The sequence below is a fragment of the Cheilinus undulatus genome, linkage group 8 (assembly GCF_018320785.1).
Source record: "Cheilinus undulatus linkage group 8, ASM1832078v1, whole genome shotgun sequence".
NCBI lineage: Eukaryota > Metazoa > Chordata > Actinopteri > Labriformes > Labridae > Cheilinus > Cheilinus undulatus.
This window is the reverse complement of record NC_054872.1, coordinates 50,966,419-50,993,628: the sequence shown is the minus strand read 5'-3', so window position 1 is coordinate 50,993,628 and position 27,210 is coordinate 50,966,419. Positions and strand designations below refer to the sequence as shown.

The 27,210-nt window shown below is 41.7% G+C and overlaps 1 protein-coding gene across 4 annotated transcripts in view; it reads left to right on the top strand.

Annotated features, from left to right (window-relative positions):
* The window catches only part of si:dkey-22o22.2 (neural-cadherin), a 220,855-nt gene that overhangs the window by 179,530 nt on the left and 14,115 nt on the right, over positions 1–27,210 (top strand). For all 4 annotated transcript variants that reach the window (XM_041793004.1, XM_041793006.1, XM_041793005.1 and 1 more), the window contains 14 exons: positions 1,742–2,371; positions 3,741–4,737; positions 7,123–7,216; positions 13,961–14,145; positions 14,411–14,646; positions 15,972–16,249; positions 16,520–16,734; positions 19,381–19,508; positions 20,147–20,274; positions 20,413–20,524; positions 21,517–21,697; positions 23,883–24,049; positions 24,165–24,429; positions 24,614–25,045. In XM_041793004.1, the coding sequence (XP_041648938.1) occupies positions 1,742–2,371; positions 3,741–4,737; positions 7,123–7,216; positions 13,961–14,145; positions 14,411–14,646; positions 15,972–16,249; positions 16,520–16,734; positions 19,381–19,508; positions 20,147–20,274; positions 20,413–20,524; positions 21,517–21,697; positions 23,883–24,049; positions 24,165–24,429; positions 24,614–25,045 (4,048 nt within the window). The remainder of the gene's footprint in view (positions 1–1,741; positions 2,372–3,740; positions 4,738–7,122; positions 7,217–13,960; positions 14,146–14,410; positions 14,647–15,971; positions 16,250–16,519; positions 16,735–19,380; positions 19,509–20,146; positions 20,275–20,412; positions 20,525–21,516; positions 21,698–23,882; positions 24,050–24,164; positions 24,430–24,613; positions 25,046–27,210) is intronic.

Sequence of the window (27,210 nt, the reverse complement as noted above, 5' to 3'; positions counted from 1 at the left end):
GACCAAAAAAAAATAGACCAAAAAAAGCCAAAAAATGAGAAGGAAATTATTTACAAGAAAGTGATGGAAAAAAACTGACTGAACATCACAAACAATGAGGAAATAATTGTGATAAAAATGATGAAAAAAATAACAAAAAGACAAAAAAGTAAAAAGGAAAAAACAAACACAAAATGCTGAAAACATAATTTAAAAAAATACAGAAAAAGGACCAAAAATGAGGAAATAATTTACAAAATATGACCAAAAAAACTGACTTCAAAAAAAGAAGAATGAAAGACAAAAAATTGACCAAAAATAGACCCAAAAAACCCACAAAAATAATGAGGAAATTATTTACAAAGAAATGATGAAATAAACAACAAAAAAGCAAAAACGTTTAACCAAAACCACAAAAACAATGAAAAGATAATAATAAAAAAAACTAAGGAAAAAAAGACTAAAAAATGAGGAAATAATAAACAAGAAATGACCAAAAAAACAGACTAAAAAAATCACAACAAAAATGATGAAATAATTTACTCCCCAAAAAAACCTGCTAAAAAATCACAGAAAAATTAAAAAAAAAAAGTAAGAAAACAAAACCACGAATAAAAGTTGATGCAGAAAATGGCAGCTTTAGTCAAGAAAAGCTGATTTGTGTGTGTTAATGATAAATCATGACATAATGACTGATAATTGGATTTAAGTAAATATTTCAAACATTGAGTCATACCAGAGAAAAAAGTTCCAATCTTAATTGGTTTTGGGCTGTTTTTAGAGCTGTGGTTATTTTTAATAAAAACTAAAGAGCAGAACATATTTTTTCTTGTCACATTTTCTGAATTTATTAAACTTCTGGGGGCCCAATAAAAAGCTGTGGGAGGCCTGATGTGGCCCCCGAGCCACCAGTTGATGATCACTGGTACAGACCAGGGTTTATTTCAGTGTGATCTATAAAGATACTTCAGGGATTAAGATGAGTAGTTATAAAGTAATTTTGGCTTGATTGCATAAAATAGCTTTAAAATAAAGTTTAAAAGACAGACCACTGGACCCCAGAAGCTGGAGCGCCTCAAAACGATGTCTTCAAATCAATCAAAGAGCAGGGTAGATCTCCAGCACATCACGGAGCCATCCAAAGATCATCAAGAACAGATGAGAAACAAGGCCACTGACATCTATCTGTCTGAAAGGGTTACAAAGACATTCCCAAGGCTTCTGGACTCTAGAGAACCACAGTGAGAGCCATTAGCCACAAATGGAGAAAATTTGGAAGAGTGGTGCACCTTCCCAGGAGTTGCTGGCCTACCAAATGATTCCATTGTGACTGTTTTTCTGTGATTTTTGGGTGCATAGATCCAAACCAAGCCGTGCAGATTTACTTTTCCCTCCCCAGTTTGGCTGTGCTGTGCCGCTCCAAGAATGGTCCTGCTCTGGAGCAGGGCCCAAGATAGAGAGGGAGAAAGAAGGCACTTGGCCTAGAGCTGTGTTGGAATCAGAGGTTACTATGTTGAGTCTTTCAGCAAGACCCCCAACGCATGCCGTTTTGCGGAAAATGTTTGGGGAACCACTGCAACCAGTTGCACCACTGAAATATGTAGACCCCAGAGAGAAAAATGGTTTTGGTTCCCTCTAACACCCACCAGTGAATGGACGAGGCTGGTTAAATAGCATACAGTAGTATATGAGAGGCTGAGAAAGTCCTAGAGGTTAAACAAAACCTTCTGATTTTATATTTTATGTTTCCTATCCATTACAGGTGTCAGCCACAGATCCAGACCAGGAAGCTGATCAGACCGCCCTACGATACTCCCTCCATGGTCAAGGTGCTGGTGGTGAATTCACCATCGATGAACGCACCGGAAGAATCTATGCCCAAAGACGCCTGGACCGGGAGGAAAGAGCCGCCTGGAGGTTCCTTGTCCTTGCTACAGACGAGGGAGGGGCGGGGCTGACAGGATTCGCCGATGTGCTCTTAGAGGTCCGAGATGTCAACGACAACGCTCCCTTCTTCCCGTGTCCAGCTCTTGAAGTAGACGGATGTTTCGTCGGCCAAGTGCCTGAAAATTCCCCCGCTGACACGTCCGTCATGGAGATGAGGGCCATGGACCTCGACGACCCCAATGAGGGCAAGAATGCCATGCTGACCTACAGCATCATCAAAAACGTCCGGAACGAGATCAACCTCAACCTGTTCTCCATCAACGCCAGCACGGGGACCATCTATACGGTGCTGCGCTCTCTGGATCGGGAGGCGGAGGATCGTTACCTGGTGGTGGTGGAGGCCAGGGATGGAGGGGGGTTGGCAGGAACGGGGACAGCAACCATCATGGTTTCTGACGTCAACGATCACCCACCTGTCTTCACCCAAAGGCTCTACACCACCCAGGTAAGTCCATAGACATATCATACCCCTACTCCACCTTACAACACAGTTCTCTGTGGTCCAGAGCAAACATTTGTGCCATGCTTGGGTTGTAATGTAATATGGTTTAAGCACCCAAGGAGGTTTTCGACGCTGCATAGATATGGTGTAAAAAATAAGAAAATAAAATGATTCTTATTTTGGGACAAAAAATTGACAAAAAAAATTACAAAAAATTCTGAAAAAATTCTCAATAAATGAAAAAAAAAATAGACCAAAAAAAGCCACAAAAATGAGAAGGAAAAACTGATTTAAAATCACAGAAAATAAGGAAATTATTGTAATAAAAATGATGAAAAAAAAAAACAACAAAAAGACAAAAAAAGTAAAAAGAAAAAAAACACAAAGAATAATAAAAAAAATAATGAAAAAAATATGAAAAAATGACCAAAAAAATAGGAAATGATTTACAAAAAAAATGACAAAAATCTGACCAAAAAAAAAATCACAAAAAATTATGAAAAAAATCTCAATGAATGACAAAAAATAGACAAAAAATCCACAAAAATGAGAATAATAATAATAATAATACTATCTTGAATTTATATAGCGCCTTTCAAGAAACCCAAGGACGCTTTACAGGAACACAGAAGAAGGAAAACTGATCAGAAATCACAAAAAAATAAGTAAATAATTGTCATAAAAATTATGAAAAAAACAACAAAAAGACAAAAAAGTAAAGAAGAAATCATGAATAAAAGTTGATGCAGAAAATGGCAGACTGAAAAGCGACTTAAATGGGCAAAAAAGCTGTAAAAAGGTGGGAAAATTGGCATTTAGTGTAAAAGGCAGCTATTATGGGCAAAAATTGCAAAGAAGCAGGATAAAAGTGGCTAAAACTGATGAAAAATGGCAAAAATTGGATTAAAGTGGCAAAAATGGTTTAAAAGTTGTTACAAGAATTTGTAAAAATGGGCTAAAAGCTGCAGAAATGGATTAAAAGTGGCAAAAAATGTAAAAACAATATAAATAAAAAGGAAAAAAAATGCAAATAAGAGCAAAGAAAATATACAAAGAAAAAATAAAGCTTGTCCAAAGCTTGACCATTAAGTTTGACCATTAATACCTACTGTATAAGTGTTTGGAAAAAAACACTGATTAATGTGATGATTAATAATGGGTAATTTCTGAGGTCAAAGTTTCCATTTTTAAGGTTTTCTGGGGAATTATATTTCAAATTAAGACATAAAAAGAGCCACAAATCATCACAGAAGAGCCACATGAGGCTCAAGAGCCACATGTTGAGTATCACTGGTCTAGATTCTCAAATAAGCTGGTACATTGGGTTTTTTTATATTTCTGCTTTAACATCTCCGGTTTCTGTTGTTTTTAGGTGACCGAGGATCTGGAGGTGAACAGTGAGGTTCTGGTGGTTTCTGCCACAGACGGAGATGAGGGTGAGAACGCCGTGGTGACCTTCAGCATCGTCGGCGGTGATGAGGACAGGAAGTTCTTTGTAGAAACAGACAAAGTGAACCGGCGCGGCGTGATCAAACTTCAAAAGAAGGTGGACTTTGAGAAACCCCAGGAGAGGACGTTCAACCTGACGCTGAAGGCCGAAGACGCCGACTTCTTCAGCTTGGCCTACTGTCTGGTTCAGGTGGAGGACTCCAACGACCACGCCCCCGTGTTCTTCCCACAGTTCTACGAGTCACCAGCGATGTCTGAGGACGTCCCTGTAGGGACGATTGTAGCTCAGGTTACAGCCTCTGATCTAGACTCGGGCCAAAACGGACGCTTCTCCTACAGCATCTCAAAAGACTCAGACCCCTACGGTCAGTTCCTGGTGGACCAGTCCGGGTGGGTGGTGGTGGCAGATTCTCTGGACAGGGAGAAGATCTCACAGCACAGGATTGTGGTCCTGGCTACAGACAGTGGGAGTCCCACTTTGACTGGATCTGCTATCGTCATGGTAACAGTACTAGACATCAATGATAACGGTCCAGAGTTTGAGGTTCCCTATAAGCCCATTGTTTGGGAGAACACAGCAGCGCCTCAGGCGGTTCAGATGAACGAAACCTCCCTCCTCCTCCACGCCACCGACAGGGACACCTCCACCAACGGGGGGCCCTTCTCCATACGGCTCCTCATGCTCACCTCAGACGCCACAAACTTCAATTTGACCGACTTTAGGAACGGCAGCGCGGCGATCACCGCCCTCAGAACCTTTGACCGTGAGCGCCAGAAGGAGTACCACCTCCCGATCCTCATGATTGACAGCGGCTCTCCTCCAATGAGCTCCACAAGCACGCTGACGGTGATCATCGGAGACAGGAACGACCATCCACACTCACCTGGACACACAAACTTCATCGTCTACAGCTATGAGGGTATGTTATGATTGTTTTTACCTGGTCAATAGAGAAAGGGATTATTTTACAATCTTCCAATTTTCAGAACATCCGTCTGTTACCAGAGACTTCAGTCTGCAGAGTCGTTCACACATGAGTAAGAGCAGATAACTGAGAGTTAGATGATCAAACCTTCCACACCACCTCTCTTCCTTGATGAACCCCCACCATATCACTTCTTGTGAAGTGGAAAATACTGGCAGTGCCACTTTTAACAGCTTTTCTCCCCCAGTATGGTTTACATCAGTGTTACTCAAACCCGCACAACCAAAGAGCCAAATTGTTGAAAAATATCTTTGCAAGAGCCACAATCTAAGTGGTGAATAGTGGCAATAAACATTAGTTAAAGGTGGCAAAAATGTTAAAAATGGGTGAAAAAGGGTGAAAGTGGGGAGAAAGAGTGAAAAAAATGGTCAGAAAGTTGTTACAAGAATTTGTAAAAATGGGCTAAAAGCTGCATTTCTTTTTTTTTTTTTTTTTTGCAGTGTAGTGTTTTTATTTTTTTTTTTCTAGATTTTTTTGTGTTTCCATAGAGCAAAAGTTGGAAACAGTCCCAAAAAAACGGCCCGTGCCGTCCCACTTTTTGGCACCCATCCGTAGGGGTGCCAGTCTTACCTATCCGTACCAAAAAGGTGGAGCTACACACAACAATAGGGGCTTGTATTGACGTCACGGAAAAAAGGACTAATGTCTGCATTAATCGGAAATATTTGGACTCTACAGAGATCCAAACTGTTTCCTAGTCTGTGGATACTGGTATCTGGGCACAAATTAAGTTTCCTGACATTTATCTGGACCTGATTTTAAGAACACAAAGCAGAGCCCGAAGGCTCTCATCAGCCTGGTCTATCCGTGATGGATGAGAAACTAAATTAATGCTGAAGTTGATCAGCTGATTCTTTGTACTGTAACTAGTTATTAATCTACTTCTTACTTTAGGTAACCTGTGAAAACATCGCTCTGTGGTTGTTGGATGTGTTTGTAAAACTTCAGGCTGCAAATGCTTCCTTGGGGGCACCAGAGGTTAGGACCAAATGACCTTTTAGGTCATAAGGATTGGAAAAAGTTGTGTTGCTATACCTCTGCCTGAAACACCCAGGCCGAAGGGACAGGGTCCCATTTAAAAACGGTGTTATGTGATGGCTCCTGGCTCTGTTCTGATGTAGTAAGGGATCAAAGTGACCCACTGGTGAAGGTGATTTCTTTAGCTGTTAGCTGCAAAACAGGCTGTAATGGCTGAAACATTATCCTTAGGGGGTGAACCTGATCAAAGTATGGCTTTAAGCAACACAGATTTAATTAGCCCATGTAGCTTTACAGACTTTAACGGCTATTTCTGTGTTTTAAACTGAAATTATTGAGATATTTAGGGGGTTGTTTGGAATGTTGGGTTCAAAAGAAGTGTTCTTTTTCAGTGAAACAGGCTGTAATGGCCAGAATATTATCCTTGTCTTTGCCCACTTTTAGTTGTTATGGTGGAGTCTCACCTCTAATGTAAATGCCCCATAAACAGGGTTAACATGGGTTTGTGTCCGGAGCAGATGGGTTTAATGTCAGGTCCTGCAGCACCCTAAGCATCCCTGATAACGAAGCTTAGCTGAAGTTCAGGCCAAAGATGTTTCCAACTGTGTTGTTCCCTTGCTACGATTGCTTTTAGCTAAAATAAAGAAGGGCCTCACTGGTTCGTCTGGGCCCCGGTGTTTCTGGTCATAGACGGGTCCGTCTAACCCTCAGGTCTCTCCATGCCCCCCCAACACCTCCCGAGAGCTCTGTGCTCATGTTTTTAAGACTCTTCTCGTCATGGTTGGCTGCTCACATCACTTATTTAGCGCTTCATACCATCTGTCAGCCTCCTGTAATTTACTGGAAAAACTAAGATTCTCTCTAATGTATTTTTAGTGGATTTCCTCTCCGGGGCCTTTCCACATGAAAGTACATTAACCCGCTAATACGACTCCATCACGTAGCTCAGCAACATGCCATGAAGCAAACAATTAACTCCAGCTTAAGTCCCAGGTTTGACGAACGCACAAACAGGAGCCATTTTTAAAAGGCAGCTGATTTCACAGCTAAAGAGATTACAGCGCTGCGTTCAGCTTTTTTTGGAAGAGAGGGGGAAACAGTGAGAGCGCTTCTAATGTGAGCACATCTTCCTGCTGCGCTGTCAAACCATGACCGAGCATGCCAATGAAGCGTCAACCGCCACCTTATCTCCTTAAAGGAGCCTCCTTTTTCTCCTCTTCACTTTTGATATTTTGGGTCGTACCGAAGGGATCCCTCTCTCTCAAAACTAATTCTTTTCAAAGCCGATTCATTTTTAAACTTTTTCTCCTCTGTCTCTCTCTTCCCATCGTCTCCTGACAGGTATTCTCCCGACGACGGTGCTTGGACGAGTTCAATCCCCCGACCTTGATGACTGGAGCGAGAAGGTGTACCGCTTCGAAGGCAAACCATCCAGGTACTTTGATCTAATGTCATAGAGGAAAAAACCCTCTGAGATTACTGAGAGGTGACATGAAACAAGAGAGTGATGGAGGGGGAAGTAGAGACGGAAAGTGAGAGTTAGACATGTAGGTGTGAAGGGAAGAGAAGTGGAGAGGTTTTAGGCAGATTAAGGCAACAAGGGGGAAACTACTGAGGTAGAGTGATAGAATTAGAGTTAAAATGATTAAATGCTTGAGGAAGTTAGGGAAAGGGAGACTTACACTGATGCAGGGGGAGTTGCAGATGTAGAATTATGACATGAAAGAGACATTTAGGTGTAAAAAAGAAAAAAACGATCAGGTAAGAATAGCTATGGATGCAAACTGAGGCCAGATTGTAGTGGCTAACCTTTATGCTATAGAGGAGGAGGCTGGGGTGGAGGAGGTGAAGCTTTATATTATGAAGGAGGAGGCTGGGGTAGAGGAGGTGGAGCTTTATGCTATAGAGGAGGAGGCTGGGGTGGAGGAGGTGAAGCTTTATATTATGAAGGAGGAGGCTGGGGTAGAGGAGGTGGAGCTTTATGCTATAAAGGAGGAGGCTGGGGTGGAGGAGGTGAAGCTTTATGCTATAAAGGAGGAGGCTGGGGTGGAGGAGGTGAAGCTTTATATTATGAAGGAGGAGGCTGGGGTGGAGGAGGTGAAGCTTTATATTATGAAGGAGGAGGCTGGGGTGGAGGAGGTGAAGCTTTAGTCTGTAGAGGAGGAGGCTGGGGTGGAGGAGGTGAAGCTTTAGTCTATAGAGGAGGAGGCTGGGGTGGAGGAGGTGAAGCTTTAGTCTATAAAGGAGGAGGCTGGGGTGGAGGAGGTGAAGCTTTTTGCTATAAAAAAGGAGGCTGGGGTGGAGGAGGTGAAGCTTTATATTATGAAGGAGGAGGCTGGGGTGGAGGAGGTAAAGTTAATGCTATAAAGGAGGAGGCTGGGGTGGAGGAGGTGAAGCTTTTTGCTATAAAGGAGGAGGCTGGGGTGGAGGAGGTGAAGCTTTATGCTATAGAGGAGGAGGCTGTGGTGGAGGAGGTGAAGCTTTATGCTATAAAGGAGGAGGCTGGGGTGGAGGAGGTGAAGCTTTGCCAGAAGCAGTGGTGCATCAGCTGTTTTTAGAGAAAGTGCCGTTATTGGCTGTGGGAGCTGGGAGGCAATAATTAGGATTCACTGGCCGTCAACGGATCCTGGCTGGATGTATGACTACCGTGTCTTGCATGAATTAATTAATTAATTAATTAATGCTAGGCTTCATCAAATGCTGACTCATGGCATGAAGAACTTTTACATCATTGATATTGTAGGTTCTGTTGTTTTTTTTAACAAGGTGAAATGCCAAACCAAATGTAATTCCTGCTTTCTGGATCAGTGTTAGAGCTAAGCTTAAGTGGAATCTTGAGTTTCTGCAGGTTTTTTCTCTACTGTCTTCATTTTTAGTTCTGACGGTTACTGCTCAGCTCAAACCAAAATAAAAAACATCTTTATTTAGTCAAGTATCTTAGTGAGAAATTCTAACCATTGAACCCATTCTTTGAGCAGATAGGTGTCAGGTTGAGTGAAATAAATCAAACAGCAGCAGCAGCTAAATAAAAGACACGAGGAGCTTTGAATCCCATTGAGATTAAACACTTGTTTACTATAAATGCTCACACTCCTGTTAGACTCTTTGTGAGTAGTTTTGGATAAAAGCATCCAGAGAATGGAAGATTTAAAGCTTTTTCAGGATGAGTTAGAGCTAAAGCTGAAAAAGATTCCCTCTTTAAGTGTCCCCTCTCATGTGACACGCAGCTAGAGATTCAAAAAGACGCCGAGAGAAAATATAAAAGAGCGAGAGAGGAGCTGACAGATTTAAAATAGAGAGGGAGAGACAGTACAAAGGTGCAGAGCGACAAGGAGGAGAACAGGGAAATTGGGACAGAGAAAGAAGCAGTTTGAAGGGAGAAACAAAGACGGAGTGAAAGAGAATGAAAGGGCAGAGGACAGGAGATAGAAACGGGGATCTGACTTGTCAGGAACAGTGCTATTAATACTTCATAACCAGCCGTATTGAAAATTCCCAGTGAAGCACAGCGAGGGCGCTCATTTTGTTTGATGAGGCGAGGCTTCATGCGGACGCGTTGAAAGGAGAGCCTGATTGTGCTCGCTGCCACCTCCTCTTCTAACGAGATACCTGTAAGAAGGGACGACAAGAGACGAGCGAGAACAAAGAAACATGGGAGAATTTGAGTCCTGAACCTCTGCTACCCAGAGCAGAGAGTTCATCGTCTGCATCACGTTTAGGCCGCTTTTTATTTACATGTTTAGAGAAGGAACATGAGATTGAACGGGTGAAACCGCCACAGAGGGCCTTCGACCAACACAAGCAGCACGCTGGATGAAGAATCCTGTCACACCCCTCAGGGATTTGTTTGGATTGATCTCCACATCATTCCCTCTCATTTGTTCCCGTCAGAGACGCGTTGTCTCACAGTTTGAAATCTTTAAATGGTGACATAAATCCAGCGGAGGGTTCAGATCAGCCTCCGTGCTGCAGCAGCAGGTTCGATCCCGGCTGTATTCTGGCCTGGGTTCAGTCACAGTCGATGAATCCGTCTGCTCTGAGGAGTCTGAACAGAAACGCGAGCAGTGAAACATTTAAGAGGCGCATTTTGGATCCAGGATCAGAAAAGGAGACAGTGCCAAGATATTCCAGATCAACCCTCCATCCACCGAGGATTCATGTTCAGACTCAGACCTCCATCTGGTCAGAGTCTGATCAGAGAATTTAAGAAGGCATGAAAAATAGATGATGAAGGGCATCAGGCCAGACATCATGTGTTTTCTCATGTAGTCCTGCTGACTATCAATAATTTTTTCTGCCTGTTAACCTCTACATTACCCTGTAATATTAATGTTGTTCTCAAACTAACAAAGTGAAGTTTGAGGACTACACAAATTCAGTCTGTCCTGCAGACTCAGGGTGCAAAAGTATCAGCTGGGACCATACGTGGTCATCTGAATGAGATGAAGCGCTATGGCAGGAGACCGAGGAGAACCCCACTGCTGACAAAGAGACATAAAAAAAGCCAGACTGGAGTTTGCAAAAATGTACCTGAGTAAGCCTCAATCCTTCCGGGAGAACATTTTGTGGACAGATGAGACTAAAGGCCAGCTCAGACTACACAAATTCAGCCAGATTTAAGCCCGACTGCGACGTCACAGCTCATCGTCAAAACTCAGGCCCGATTTTGAGAGTCGGGAATGACAACCCGTCTTGTAGTGTGACATAATTAACGACGCATTCAAGACTCCTTACAATTCCTCACGACCACGATTCAACAAGACTAGCATGTCAGAATTTTTCGTACATTGTCGTCTAGTTTGACACCCTGACCTGACGTCAGTGACCTGAATCCTAATGTCTAACAACAGGAGAACATTTGCTCTTTATCGTTGCATCATCATTTACAAGATTTACCACTTTTATCCCCTTTTATTTCCTAAAACTCTATGATTTTTTTTTTTCACGTTATCACATGCATACCTTAAGTTCTATCTGAAGGAGAGCAGGTCCATATTGTCCTCCTCTTGATACATCCATACTTATGATCCATAATTCAATCCATCTTTGCTTCTTATTTTCCTTTTTTGAGCAAAAGACAGCTACAATCACACAAAGCGCTCCTGTTGTAGAGTGATTGACACTCTTTGGCCCACCCCCCTGACAACCTGTGAACTCACACTCAGTCGTGGAGACGGTGCCGTCAGCATACACTGAGCGGTCTGGATCACTCTTGTAGTGTGGCCAGGCTGTCGGCCAAGATGGGACAAGATTTTGGTTGCATAGTCTGACATGGTGCCATCGTGAACGACCAAAAAAAATCGTGTAGTCTGAGCCGGCCTTAAGTTAGAGCTTTTTGGAAAAGTACATCATTCTACTGTTTACAGAAAATGGAATGAGGCCTACTAAGAAAAGAACACAGTACGTACAGTCAAACATGGTGGAGCTTCAAAGATATTTTGGTATTATTTTGCTGCCTCAGGCACTGGGTGCCTTGACTGTGTGCAAGGAATCATGAAATCTAGAGACTATCAAAAGATTATGGGCCACAATGTAGGGCCTAGTGTCAGAAAGCTGGGTCAGGATCAGAGGTCATGGGTGTTCCAGCAGGACAATGACCCAAACATACCTCAGAAAGCACCAAGAAATGGTTGGAGACAAAATTCTGGAGAGTTCTGAAGTGGCCAGCGATGAGTCTGGCTCTAAGTCCCACTGAACACCTATGGAGAAATCTCAAAACTGCTGTTGCAAGAAGGCACCCTTTAAATCTGAGAGACCTGAAGCAGTTTGTAAAAAAAGAGTGGTCCAAAATTCCAGTTGAGCGGTGTAAGAAGCTTGTTGATGGTTATAGGAAGAGATTGGTTTCAGTTATTTTTTCCCAAGGGTGTACAACCAAATATTAAGTGAGTTTTTATGTAAAATTCTTCTGATTTTTGTGTTTTTCCAATGCACATAAAGGCAATAAACACATGTATACCAAAAACATTTGTAATTGCAACAATTTCTTGGAGAAATGGTGTATTTTCTGGAACAATTCCAGGGGTGCCAGTACTTTCGTCCATGACAATACAACTGCTGTACAATCTGCAGGACAAATCCCCCTCTCTCTAGTCAATCAGAGCAGTTCCACCCCCTGCGCTCCGGTCCAGAAGCGCCACTTCACTCTGCTGCGTTGGAGATATACAGCACGTTTATTTTCAGCGCTGGCCACTGCAGCAGATCAATCCAAACTGCCATAAAAACATGCAGAGTATCCGGTTAACTTCCAAAAACAACACAATGCATGGACTCCCAATCGTAAATCATCTCTTTGTAGACAACACATCTCACTGAACAGCACGAGGAAAAGGTCATCAGAAGGTCAGAGGGTCACAGAGGAGTGCCAATGAGGAGGAAAAGTTCATTTTTGAGGTGAAAAAAACATACAATTTTACATGAAACCCTTAATTCTTACTGTACTCACCATTAGTAGAAGCAATAAATTCATAGAATCATGTAGAAATGAACAGCAAAAAACAACCCCAAAAAGGCCAAATAAAGCAGCATAATAGATTCTCTGTAATCTTGTGCCCTCTAGTCTCAAGCTGATCAGTGCTGTGCTGTGCAGCACTCTAGATCAGTGGTTCCCAACCCCCACTGTAGCTGACGGTGGTCGAACACAGTCATGCACATTCTAGAATAGTCATGTGCAGACAAGGCCGTCCATAAGGGGGGATAAAGAGGAGAGCTTTCAGGGGCCCAGACAAACTGGGGGCCCATGGAGGTCAGCAAATCTGTGGTCTGTTGTAAGGTTAAGCTGTGATATCCATATTTTATATTTTACCTGAAATAATAACCACTCTTAACCAATGAAACAAATCTCTTTTTGAAATAATTTGTGTAGTATATAGCCTTCTTAAAAATGTAAATCTAATTTGTTTAAAAAAAAGAATTAAAATGGGTTTAAAATCTGAAAAAATGGGTTAATAATGGCAAAAAATGGTGGAAAAGGTGGTGAAATTGGATCTTAAAAGTAGAAGAAATGAGTTAGAGGTGGCAAAAATTATATAAGAATGGCAAAAAGTAGCCTAAAAAAGGCAAAAATAGGTTAAAGTGGCAAAAATGGGCAAAGATAGTGGTTAAAGGGAATTAAAAAGTGGCTGAAATGGTTTTAAATTGTCAAAAATGGTTGGAAATCTGGTAAAATGCAAAGAAAAATCAATATAAACTGGCAAAATTGTGCTTACTAAGAAAGAAAAAATAGGCAGATATTTGCAGAAAATAGTCAAACTGGCAAAAATGGGCATATCAGATGGTGAAATGAGGTTAAAATGGGTAAAATTGGGCATAAAAGTGGTAAAATCGGGTTAATAGTGGCAATAATGGGTCAACAGAGGCAACATTTGGCTTATGTGACAAGAATTGGTTCAGAAGTGGCAAAAACAGGCAGAAAAAAATGTGTTAAAATTTGTGGAGGAAAATGATGAAGACTGGTTAAAATTTGGCAAAATTGGTGTAAAGTGGGAACAGTGGAATTCAAAAAATATTCTTAGTTTTAGTAGTAGTCTTAGTAGACCCCATTTTAAGTGTGTCCCGACCCCAAGGTTGATCTCCACTGATCTAGAGCAGTGGTTCCCAAATTAGGGGGCAGGACCCCTGGGGGGTTACGAGACATTTAAGAGGGTTTGTGGGATGCTTGCCAAAAACACAAAGAAAAATTTTAAATGATTTACTGTAGAATACTAATAAAACTCCAACTATTAAGTGTTTAAATGTAATTTTTATGTACAAAAACTCAGAATGCATGATGCTGTGTGCATTCTTTAACCACCTCCAGGGACAGTGGGGGTCCCAGGTCTCTAGCACTCTTATTTTGGGGGTCATGGGCTAAAAAGTTTGTGAGACCCTGCTCTTCCAGTGTGCAAGGTTGCTTTCCTTCGGTCAGATCAAACCCCTGCAGAGCATGTGTTTGGAAATTATGGGTTAAACTGGTCGGAGTATCAAGAGTGAGATCTGAGGAGCCATGAACAAAGATACAGGAGGGTAGGCTTCTCAGAAATCTTTTCACTGAAAGACACGCCCCCTTATGTATCTCACTCTCTGATTGGACACTGCAGCACAGCAGACCTTGAAAAGACTGCACATCAGTGGAGTAATGTCAGAGGAGAAACACCATAAACAAACAAATAATCTCCCCATCTTCTCTCTCTTTCTATCCCAGGTTGTTCAGTCTGAATCAGAGCTCAGGTCAGCTCAGTATCAGAGAGGGGACTCCTCCGGGCTCATATCACCTGCAAGTCCGAGTGTCTGACCTCACCTGGCCCGATGTCACCTCCACGGCTCAGGTGGACGTCAGAGAGCTGCAGCAGGACGCCCTGCAGAACGCTGCATCCATCCGCATCAGGAGTGAGTCCCACATGATGATTCCGATCTTTCTTTAACAACTTCAGCTATTTAAAGTTATGTAGATCACAGTTTGGTGCATGATGGAAGTTTTTTTCCTCTGCTGTCAGCTTAAATGAATTTTATCGGTTCATTTAAGGGCATACAGCTAGATTATTTTGCAGAATTTTGCTTCTTTCAGTCCAGTTATTTTCATTCAGCTGTAAACTTCCCTTAGAGATTAATAACTTGCTAAATAAGTCTGATCATTCCTGCTTTTATTCTGCAGACCTGACTGTGGAGGACTTTTTCAGCAGCAGTGGAGCTGAGGAGAGTCGGTTTGTCCGTCTGGGTCAAGTGTTGGCTGAACTCCTGCAGACTTTACCAGAAAATGTCCAGATCTTCTCTGTTGGTGAAGCCGGCGTCAGAGGAGAAAGAGCCATTAATGTTTGGTTTGCTGCTCACGGCTCGCCATACTACAGGGCAGAGAAGCTGCACGGATATGTGGCGGCAAACAAAGCCAAGGTGAGAGGGTTAAGGAGGGTCCTCAGATATTTAGAATAAAGTCAGCTGGTACGATTGTTTAAATATAAATGCATAGAAACAGATGACACCGTTTAGTTGAACACAAGTGTGAAAGCAGGGCCATAGAGCTGACAGAATCCATATTTCATGGTCCACATGTGTAGAGTTAATGACACATTAATCACACATCAGTGAAACATGACGTGCACACACTCCTCCAGCACTCAGAGATGATTTACACACACCGTAAACCATTTAACGCTCCGCCTCACACACACATAACCACACTCTTCATGCAGAGGTTAACTGAAAGGTTACACACTGAAACGACGCCGCTCATGTGATACACACACATCTGCACATGTGTGTAAACCTACATGAATATTTTAGATCCATTAAAAGCCTGAGAGCAGCTGCTGACCAGGGGAAGGTGACCACAGGCGGTGAGCTGTGGAAACACGCTCAGTACACACAGTCGGCATGCTCAGACACAGGAAGTAACATTTTAATGCTTAAAAAAAAATTTAAAATCTTGTTTTAGTGTAGTCTTAGTAACAGCAAGCAAGACGGCTGCACGCATGATCTAAAGTACCAACATTTTATCTCCAAAAAGCTGCAAAAACAACAAATAAAGTTTAGTGTAGATGTGTTTCGAGCAGAAATTTTACATACTGGCCCTTTAAGGATTACCGGTTTGTATCTGAATGCCCAAATGAGATAACATTTCCTGTTAATATGTTGTCCATGCCAGGCGATAAAAAATAAATGCATAAATATTAGATATTTTTGGCTCTAGAGTCAGAAATAAAACCTTCTGTCTGTTAACAGAAAGTCAGAGAGGAGGCGAGCGTCAGCTAAAATACCAAACTCAAAATAAAAAAGTATGTACAGCTGGAGAGCGACAGGAGACCCCAAGGAAACCTCTCATCTATTGAGAAAAGAAGAAGAAGAATCACGGTGACAAGAGGAGAAATGAGTGTGCTCAGAAATGATGAAGAAGCGTTAAAAAGAGAGGAAATGACAGAGAAACACCAAAGTGAATAAATGACGTTGATGGAAACGGTAAATCGTCAAATCAAACACAGCGGCTGTCAGTCTCTCAAACTTTCTTCAAAAGACTTCAAACCTCAATTAAACTTGTTTACTTTGCTTTTTTTTTTATTTACCATGCATCTTTAAACAGAGACTAAAACTTTAATCAACTACAAACCAACATACAAAGGTTGGGTCTAAAACATCGTATTCATTTCAAATTTAAATGTTGGTGTAACTGTAGGAACAATTTCCCCTTACCTTTGCAGTTTAACATCTATTTCCTTTTTCAGGTGGAGTCCACAGTGGGCGTGTCCATCTCTCAGGTGGGTGTTGACGACTGTCCGTACACGGACTGCAGTCAGTCTGGAGGCTGCAGCACCGAAGTCACGTTCAGCCAGGCTCCCAAGGCTCTGAGCAGTGGTAACACGTCTCTGGTGTCGCTGTCAGCCTCGTCGACCGCTCGGTGTGGCTGTCAGGGACGAGAGGCGATCCACCTGCCCTGCTCCGCCTACCCCACCAACCCCTGCCTCAACGGGGGCACCTGCCAGGACGGGCCACTTGGATACAGGTACTGAGATGTTTGCATTGCTCTGCATTGCAAAATTAGGCTGCTGAAGCCAGATTTAAGTCCATAACTGATTTCAGAAGCTGCAACCAAAGAACTGGTGGATTCCTGTGTGGTTAAATGATCTGCAAATATTGCACATTTTAGTTGGGATCTGTGGCAGAACAGAAAATGCACCAATTGTGTGCATATATATTTATAATTTAAATCCGAAACACCTACTATCATTGTTTATTATAATATGTTTACAATAAAATACTCTGTCTCTGTCAGGTGTAAATGTTCTCCGATGTTCGACGGGCCCGAGTGCCAGCAGACCAAACACAGTTTTGGCGGCCAGGGCTATGCCTGGTTCCCTCCCATCATGCCTTGCTTCCAGAGCCACATCTCCCTGGAGTTCCTGGCGGAATCAGCAAATGGACTGCTCCTCTACAACGGCCCACTTGGCCCCGCCCACTCCGGAGAGCAGGAGGACTTCATCGCTGTTGGTAAGTTGGAGCTTGACCACCTGACCATGATTTCAGATTTCCATGAATTCTGTGAATTGCGCTCGTTCATTTTGTAGAGCATTTATGAGGTCAGACACTCATGTTAGACCAGAAGGCCTTGCTCACAATCTTTGTTCCAGATCATCCCAAAGGTGCTGGATGGGGTTAAGGTCAGGACTCTGAACTCATCAAACCATGTCTCTGTAGTCCTTCTTTGGTCTCTGGGCCACAGTCATGCTGGAATAGAAAAGGGCTTTCCCCAAACTGTTGCTTCACAGTTGGAAGCATAGCATTGTCCAGAATGTCTTGGTATGCTGAAGCATTAAGACTGGCCTTCACTGGAGATAAGGAGTCTCGTCCAAACCCTGAGAAACAGCCCAAAACCATAATCCCTCCTCCACTTCACAGCTGGAACATCAGGGGTGAAATTTCACCAGCAGTCAAAGGTAGCATCATCACAGAACCACGCTGGAAGTCACTGAGCTCTTCAGAACTACCCGTTTAGGATAACAGATGTTTGTAAATGGAGACAGCATGGCTAGGTGATGCTTTTATACACCTGTGGGTCTGATTAAAACACCTGAACTGAAGAATTAATAGATGTGGCCAAATGCTTTTGTCCGTATCGTATCTGCCAATACTGATGTCATACTAAAAACCACTTTCACTTTTAGCACAAAAACCTTAGAGTATCTGCTAGAAAGCTGGAGATAAAGATGGATTTCACCCTTCAGCATGATAATGACCGGAAGCATACATCCAGATCTACCAAAGAAGGACTTCACCAGAAGTCAGAGCCAGAGCCCAGACCAAGAGATATGCAATATGACCTCATAATCAGACAGAATTTAAGGGGTTTTACAAAGAAAAGTCAGCATATTTGCCAAGTTTAGACACTGATCTACCTAAAACAATTAAATGTAATAAAATCCAAAAGAGCTTCGACTAAGTTTTCGCCCTGTTGTGTGCATATATTTAACAACTTGGTTGTTGCAGTTTCTTACTTTGTTTCTTTTTAAAAGATTTTTCATTAGAATTGTTTGTGCTATAGGTTCATTTAGAGGTGGGAAAGTTCTAAGATATGTCTTTGCAGCATTTAACAGAGTAAAAATATGATCAGTGTTTTAGACTTTTTATATCCCCTATATGACGTGAACAGCACCATGTTTGTAATTTCCCTTCCTTTCTTTTGTGTTGAGAACTTGCTCTGCTGATCTGATGAGTCTTTACTGTATTTACGGCTCTACTAGTAGGAATATATTGCTTTTGAAGACACTGCTTTTGACTTCGCTGCTGCTGCCACTACATTAACTTTACTGTTTTAAAAATGCAGCATCCTTTGGCTAAAAGTTTAACTTAAAACTGAACTTTTGAGCACTCTAACAAACATGCTAATCTCCCCGAGCTGCTGCCACTTGCTCATCTTTTTTCCACAAACACAAAGAGTGAATCAATCCGGCACAAAGAGGCTGATCCTCTGAGGACACAGAGCTTCATAAACTCTAATGTCAGCTCCCGGCGGAGCGGCTGTGGAGTTAGCGGATTAGCCTGCAGATGGCCTTTCAAACACTTCTTGCATAAGCATGTGGCATTAAAGTTATGTAATTATCGAACCCCGGGCTGGGGGTAAAATCAAAGATGGCGGCTGCATTGATCACGTAGAGGGTTTTTCACTTACTCGTCCGATAACGTGGCTGTGAGGTTGAAAGGGGCACGCTCACAGCTGTTAGACACAGCAGCAGAGGGGATGTCAGGATTGACTGAGTGGATTCCTGCAGCTGTCGATGGGATTGTGAAGCTTACACAGCGATACAGACGAGTGATGGCAGAGTCAGAGATCAGGTCAAGTCTTCACGATCAATGTCAGCTGAATCCAAGTTTTACCAACAAATCAGCCTCTCAAAACATTGAGAGAACTTCCTACAATGGATTTTAAAATAAAGTGGTTTTAAAGAAGCTGTGCTCTAAACTTCTTTTGCTTAGAATGTTGAAATTGTGACTTTTGTGCTTTAATAGAGCCAAACTGGTTCTGTGTTTCCTTCAGAGAAGTAAAAGTCCGATCCCACAGGGTGCTGAGTCTTGTGCAGTTCTTCAGTTCAGTTTTTTTAAAGTTAAAACAAAAGAAAAAAAATCCAGAATCATTGCTGCACATGTGAAATTGCTGTAGAGAAATGTTTGCAAAGCATGCATAAGACTTACAGAAGAAACTAAAATGCATGCATAAAGGAAAATAAAGTATGTTCTACTGTAGTCTATTCTTCCTTTTCTATAGTCAAACTTTAGCACATTTTAGTGTTTTGCAGAAATTAAAAAAGTAAAACATCAGTCATGAAGATCTGCTTTGCTGGTCTGATCCTGGCATGTTGTCAGGAACACTTAACATACTGTGTAACATACAATTCTAATTCATGGGGTATTTAAGAAGTAGACAGAGGTCAGAACAAATGGAGTCTCTCTGATCAGAGGTTTCATGTCCAGTGTTGTTCAAATAAAATGGAATTAAAGGAAAAAACAGGAATTTTATTCATGGAAGAACTTGGATTTTATATATTTTTTAAGGCCAGTCATAAAGTTTAACCATGATTAAAAAATAGTGATCCAAACTCATTTGTTTTGTTTTTGTTTTTTTTGTTTTTTTTTTTACAGAGTTAAGGAACGGCGTTCCAGCTCTGAGTATAAACCATGGATCAGGAACTCTAACGCTGCAGCTCCCTCCAAAATCCACCGTCACCGACAGACGCTGGCATCGCCTCGACATCATCAGTGATGGAAAGGTGAGACAGGGATGGATGGATGGATGGGTGGATGAAGAGGCATTGAATGGATGGATGGATGGATGGATAGAAGAATGGATGGAAGGTTTGATGCATATATGAATCCCTTGGAGGATAAATTAGTGACAAATATTAAATTGAATAATCTGTCTTTTATTTTATATTGACTTCAATGAAGGACTGTTGTCAGTAATGATATTTACATCCTCATTAAACACATTTTTAGTTTTATTATAAAGAAAATAATTACTTTGTGTATAAAGCTGAGACTTATTGAGAATTGTTTTATTCTTTAAATGGTTAGATTTATTAACCTGACACATCACAGGAAGAGACACATCTCTTCCTCCATAACTGCGCCAGCTCTTGCTGCTGCTTGTTTACGTCACGACTCTGCTGCGACTGAAAGTACTGCCCCTCGTAGCTGATTGGTCCTGTCACTTTCTAACCGGGCCCAAATGGTTCAGACGGGTGCTTTGCACGATGGATTCGCCAGTGAAAAACAAGGAAACGGGCGTATCCATCTGCTTTGTAATAGATTTATGGCACTGAATAGGAAAACCTTAGAAAAGCAATATGAGCAACAACACCAACAACCTGAATCATTTTGTTGACTACGATTGTGTTTCTGTGTTAAGGTGGTGCAGCTGATCCTGGACCAGTGTGGGGGGGCGGTGGTGAATGAGTTGGAGGGTGTCGGCAGGGAGGACCAGGAGATGGATGAGTCGGGCTGCAGAGCTGCGGGAGAAACACCTGGAAACCAGAGGTGAGAGAGGGGCTAGAGATCCACGACACCAGGAAGTGTTAATGGAAATATAAACCACAGATGTAAAAACAGACCAAGTTAAATCTCTTCTTTCTTTTCCTCCGCCTGACCTCCTCCTCCATCCCCCCTCTTCTTCAGGTATCTGAATGTTTATCAGCCTCTCCAGTTAGGAGGAGTGAAGGACATGTCTCCTCATCGTCGTTACCGCAGCTTCACCGGCTGCATCCGCAACCTGATGGCGGACAGCCAGGTAAAGTCAGCAACAAACTGGACAATATAAAGCCTGATTTTAGACCAGATTTGTATCGGGACACCCTTGGATGTGTGGTGTCAGAGCAACTTTTTATTGCATCAGAGCCTCCCTGATATGGAGGTGTAAATATTAAACATCTGTCCTCCCCGTTCAAGTTGTTCCAGATCAGGCTGCTTTCAAAGAAATAGCCACAACAGCCAATAAGAGCAAGCAGACGGGATAGTGTGAGGTTAAACTATCCTATAGCCTATCTACTTTGTTTGTCCTCTACCCGTGTTTTTGGTTTTAAATTTGATTTCTGAGGTGTTTTATTTGAGTTTTTAGATGCATTATTCCCTCGTTCTCATCTTGAAGGCTGTGTCCTATGGGGACAGCTATCAAACTGATGGTGGTGTGAGCTCATAACCCAAGGCCATGTAATATCACAGCATCACATCCTGAAATCTAATATAAATGAAAAGTGCCTTCCTCCTCTTTCCTCCCTCTCCTCTTCATCCTAAACCTGACACAACAGCTGCTGTGGTTCTTTTTTCTGCTCAGTTAAAACTCTTAAAATGTTCCCCAGGAAATGCATCTACATCTGCCTTTTATACCCACAATCCCCTGTGTTTTGAGGTGGTTTTTTTAAGAGGTGAAGATCTAGTCCTCACTCTCCCAACAGATTCAACCACAGCCGCAACAAGATTCAGATGGAGCCACGGTTTTAAGATTAAGTGAAGCTTTCAGGCTGCTGCAGACATAAAGCATGACTTCTTTTATAAAACTAATTTATTTAAGTTTCAAAACTGTTAAATTTGCTGGCTTATATACACAGGTGGTCTGAAAGAACAGACTGAAAGAAGAAAAATCTAAAGAATGAAAAGAGTAATCCTCTTGGTGGAGGGTTCAGATGTGTAGGATGTGTCAAAAGCTGTTTCAGAAAAGTGAAAAGCAGAAAGATTTTCTCTGATGATAGAGGTTGAAAGACTCCGTCTCCTCTCGTCTCTCAGGTATACGACCTGGCGTCTCCAGGTGAGAGCGTGGACAGCTCCCCGGGGTGCAGGCTCACAGACGGGGTATGTGTGACAGCCGGCGGTCCCTCCTGTGGCGTTCAGGCCTCTTGCCTTGCCGACTGGGGCTCCTTCAGCTGCGAGTGCCACCCGGGTTACACCGGACACAAGTGTGACAAAGGTTAGTGGGACTGTCTGAGAACTGCTTGGGTTTACCTGAGTTTCCATTTTTGGAACTCTAAGACATATTTGAACAAAGCAGAATCCAGAGACACTTCCCAGACAGGTGGAAAGACTTTGGCCACATCTTTGGGTCAAATGTTGTAAAAGTGAACCATACAAGGGAACGTACCAGTATGGCTTCATGTTATTCATGTTATAATGGAATCATCATTTCTATAACTGCTGGAGCTCAGGGAGGACATAATAACAACAAACAACAGTCTATTGAAACATTGACCGACGTCTGAATTTTCACGTTAATCACTGTTACAGGATACAGAATGACACAGTCTGGTACCAAACACAACATGGTGAAACATGACATTATGTTACGTTGTATCATGTTATGCTAAATGACGTTACAATCATCATTGTTGTATCATTACGATTTGATACGATACAGTACAATACTTTGCATTACTTAACGTCAGGTTATATAATCATACAGCTGGATATGTTACCTTACAATATGACATGATACAATAAAATGTGAAACACTACATTACCTTTAAGGCTAGATACGTTACATAACAATATGATAAATAAGATACAGTGCGTTATGCTATGTTATGTTATGTTGTGTTATGTTATATTATGTTACGTTATGTTATGTTATGCTACGTTACACTACATTACGCTATGTTACACTACGTTACGCTACATTATGCTACGTTAAGTTACATTACGTTACAATACAATACAATACAATAAGATACAATACAAAGTGATGCAATGCAATATGATACATTATGTAATGTTATGCTATGCTATGCTACGCTACACTACGTTACATTACGTTATGGTCATTAAAATACAATACAGTACAGTAAGAAACAGGACAATGGGTTGCAATGCAATATAATACATTATGTTATGTTATGTTATGTTACAGTATGATACAATACAATGCAATATGAGACATTATGTTACATTATATTATGTTATGCTATGCTATGCTATCCTATGCTATGGTAGGCTATGCTACAATACAAGACAATAAGACATAGTATAATGGGATGCAATGGAATATGTTATGTTATGTTATGTCATGTTATGTTATGTTGCTGTTATGTTATAATACAATACGATACAATACACTCAGTGCGATATAAAACATTATGTCAGGGTTTATGTTTTGTTGTGATATAAGATGTGATAGGATGCGATTCATTGTCTACAGTGCGATACAATGCAGTGTGATACAGTAGATCATGTTATGTTGTTATGTCATGTCATGTTATGTTATATGTTATGTTATGCTATGTTATGCTATGTTATACTGTGCTATGTTATGTTGTGTTATGCTGTGCTATGTTATGTTATGTTATGCTGTGCTATGTTATGTTATGCTATGTTATGCTATGTTATACTGTGCTATGTTATGTTATGTTATGTTATGTTATGTTATGTTATGTTATGTTATGCTATGCTATGTTATGTTACAATAAGGTATCAATATCATAGGGTAATATATGATACAATGCAAGATGATACATTGTGTGTGATGATAGGATAGGATACGTTGCAATGCGATATGTTATGTTATGTTATGTTTTGCTATGTTATGTTTCAATACAATTTGATAAGATACAATATACAATACAATACAATACACAATACAAATAATACAATACAGTGCAATATGATACATTGTGTTATGTTATATTACATGATGTTATGTTATGTTATGTTATGTTATGTTATGTTATGACATTTTTACATCACATTATTAGGATACAATTTAATGTGATACATTACTTGATGATACAACACAAGATGTTATGTTAGGATGTAAGTATGTTTAGGGCGGTGAAAAAATTGAAAATTTTAATTGCTATTAATCACAGAATTTCTGCAGTCAATTGCAGTTAATACCACCTAATTTATTGCACTGAAAAAAATCCACTATTTTGAGTTTTTAACTGTTTTTCTGTCATTTTGAGTTTCCAATTGTCTTAAACCGAGGGTTAATGACTTCCTGTTTGGATACAGACCTGATTTTATAGGTAGATCTAAGATTGTAACATGAACTTAACCACAGAAAAAAATGTTGATGTGGATTTTAAATGAAATTAATCTGAACAGGAGCTGTTATATTCCTCTGTGTAAAACTGTTAACATTAATTTTCATCTCTCCCCCTCAGCTGTCCCAGAGTTCTCCTTTGAGTCAGGCAGCACTGTGAGGTATCAGCTCAGAGGAGGTGGCAGCTCTCGCCGCACACACATCCAGCTGCTCCTCCGAACCAGATCCTCCTTCGGTACCCTGCTCTCCGTGACCTCCCGGGAGGCCAATGAGTATATTGTCCTAGAGGTCAGGCTCTCACCATTTTGTTTTTCTTTTATCAGATCATCCAGTGCTGAGTGCGTAAGGCAGACCACAAAGGTCTTTAAGGTTTTTATCTTCTTCACTAATATCTTCACTTTAGATCGCAGAGGGTCACCTCTCTGTTCGCTCCAACCTCGGTGATGGCGCCCAAGCCTTGCAACTTCCTGGTCAGAGAATAGACATTGGCCAATGGATCCAGGTTAGCCTCAGTCGCCATGACAACCTGTTCATCCTGCGGTTGGAGCAGGGCGGGGGCTCGCGGGAGGTCCAGGCCCGGCTGGGGAAACGCAAAGAGATCGTGGTTCATCCAGCCAGCGTCATGGTCGGCAACATACCGAATGGTGTGGACAAGGCCGACTTTCAGGGTAGGACTGGGATCTGACCTGGACTCTGGTTGGCTGATATTTTTTTTCTCTTTTTCTCCAAACTTTGTTGAACTTTATGAAAACTTGTGGAGCCTTTTACATTTGGGGTGATGCTGAAAATTAATCCTGAGGAGCGTTATAGTTCCTGACCTCAGTAAACTAACAGAGGTATTTCCTCCTGCAGGCTGCCTTAGGGACGTTCGTTTTAACAGTCAGGTCCTCCCTCTGGACGGGCAGAGTCGGGACTTGGTAACAGTGCTGGAGAGGCGGGGCGTCACCTTGGGTTGCACCAGCGATGCCTGCAGCAGCCAACCGTGCCGCAGCCCGCTGCGTTGCATCGACCTGTGGAGGAAACACCAGTGCAGGTGTCCGGGCAGTCAGGTGACCGTGACGGACGAATCGGGTGAGCAGCGCTGTGTGCCATCACCCTGTGGATCCTCTTCCTGTCGTAACGGCGGCGTCTGCCAGGCGCTGTCGCCGGAAAGTTTCCGCTGCCGCTGTTTGGACGGGTTCAGAGGTCAGCGCTGTGAGCTGGGGCAGCTCAAAGGTCACCGCCTGGCCGCTCTCAGCCCAAGCTCCATCCTTGCCATCAGCATGTGTCTGCTTGTCTTCTTCGGTAAGAGATACAGCAGCTTATAAATGAGGAACAGTATTAACTTTTCATTTACCTTTTAGTGAATTACCAATAATAACATTCAACTCAGCACAAACTGAGCAGAAATACATGCAGTCCATGTATAGAAAGGTGGTGTACAGTTAATTTTCTGTTAACACTGGAAAGGAAACAGAAGAGCTGAAAGGTTCATTAGAGCAGTGAGAGCTTGTAGAGAGGTTGAATTAACAGTAAATGGGACAAAAATGGGAAATTAATGTATGTGGTGAGATGCCTTAAAACTAAGACTGATCAGTGTTTGTACCGCGGCTCTAAAAGATCTATACAGCTGTGTTTAAAGGCCACATTTTTGTAATGTAAAAAATGAGGCAATGGTATCCGATTTCAGCACTTTTCATCTTTTAATGTCACCTATGACTAATATAATTCAACAGAAAAAAGTTCAAAAGTTTTGAGGTCAGGGCTTTAATGCGGCCACTCCAGAACATTCTCCTTCTTGTTGTTAAAGCATTTCTGTGTAGTTTTCTCTGTATGCTTCGGCTCATTGTCTGACTGGAAAATAAATCTTCTCTTAAGTTGTAGTCATCCTCCAGGATTTTATATATTTGGCCGCATTCATTTTATCCTCCACCTTTTCAAGTGCCGGCTGCTGAGAAGCATCCCCACAGCATGATGCTGCCACCACTGTGCTCCACAGTGGGGATGGTGTTTTTGTGGTGATGACAGTGTTCGGCATCTGATTGCTCCATTCTGGTCTCATCAGACCAAAGAACTTTCTTCCTCTTGACCATGGAGCCTCCCACATGTCTTTTGGTGAACTCTAGTCCAGATTGAATCTGAGTTTTCTTCAACAGTGTCTTTCTCTTTGCCACTCTCCCATAAAGCTCTGACTGGTGAAGAACCCGGCCAACAGTTTTTGTCTGCAGAGTCTCTCCCATCTCAGCTGCTGAAGCTTGGAACTCCTTCAGAGTAGTCATAGGTGTCTTGGTGGACTCTCTCACTAGTCTCCCTCTTGCACGCTCACTCAGTTTGTGAGGACGGTCTGATCTAGGCAGATTTACACATGTGACATATTCCTTCATTTCTTCATGATGGATTTAACTGAACTCTGGGGGATGTTCAGAGCCTTGGAGATGTTTTTGTCTCCATCCCCTGACTTAGACTTTTCAATACGCTTCCTCTGAGTTGAGCTCATCCTGGACAGATAAACACATTGTTGTCACCTTCACTGATTTTTGCATTATTTTTTTAGCCAATATTTGCCCATTTTTACCACCTCTATTTACACATTACCCCATTTGTGCCACTTTTCACCCCATTCTGCAAACTACTATTGCAACATTTTAGCCCGTTCTTGCCACTATTTGCCCTTTGTTGCCATTTCTAATCCATTTATGCCACATCATTGGCCCTTTATCATTTTTTGCCAATTTTCAACCATTTCTTGTTGATATTTGTCTATTTTTAACAAGGGTTTTTTTTGCCACTTTTCACCCACTTTTTGTCTCTTTTCCTTCTTGAGCTGCCCTTGCCGTTTTTACTCATTTTTGTCCATTTTGGTCTTTTTGTTGTCCATTTTTGCCCATTTTTGTCAATTTATTTACCTTTTTGGCATTTTTTGCCCATCCTCTACATGTTTTTGCCTTTTTTTTGCTACTTTTTGCCCATTTTTATCACCTTTGGTACATTTTTGCCCATTATAATCCATTTTTGTCATCTTTTGTCAATTTTTTACCATCTGTAGTCAGTCTTTAGCCCTTTTTGTCCATTTCTACCACTTTGTGCTGCTTTTTGCCTATTCTAACCCATTTTTGTCCACTTTTTGCCCATTTTTTACCTCCTTTAGTCCATTTTTTCTCTTCCCGTTTTTGTCTATTTATACCACCGGGACCAGGAGACTTTTTCTCTATACTGTCAGTAAGTTTTCTGTTGTTCTGTAGACATTTTCTTCATGACTTTCTGGTAGGTTCTTTAGTACATGTGGGTCTGACTGTTGTATCAGAGCTCATCCTGGACCACCACTCCTCTCAGTCTATTTAAAGCTTTAAAATAACTCTGACACATGTACTTGCAGAATTAAATGATATTCTCTACTTTGCAGATTGTTAATATTTTTTTTATTCTAACAAGGATATCTTTAATCATCAAGGATAAATTGAGATTTTTAT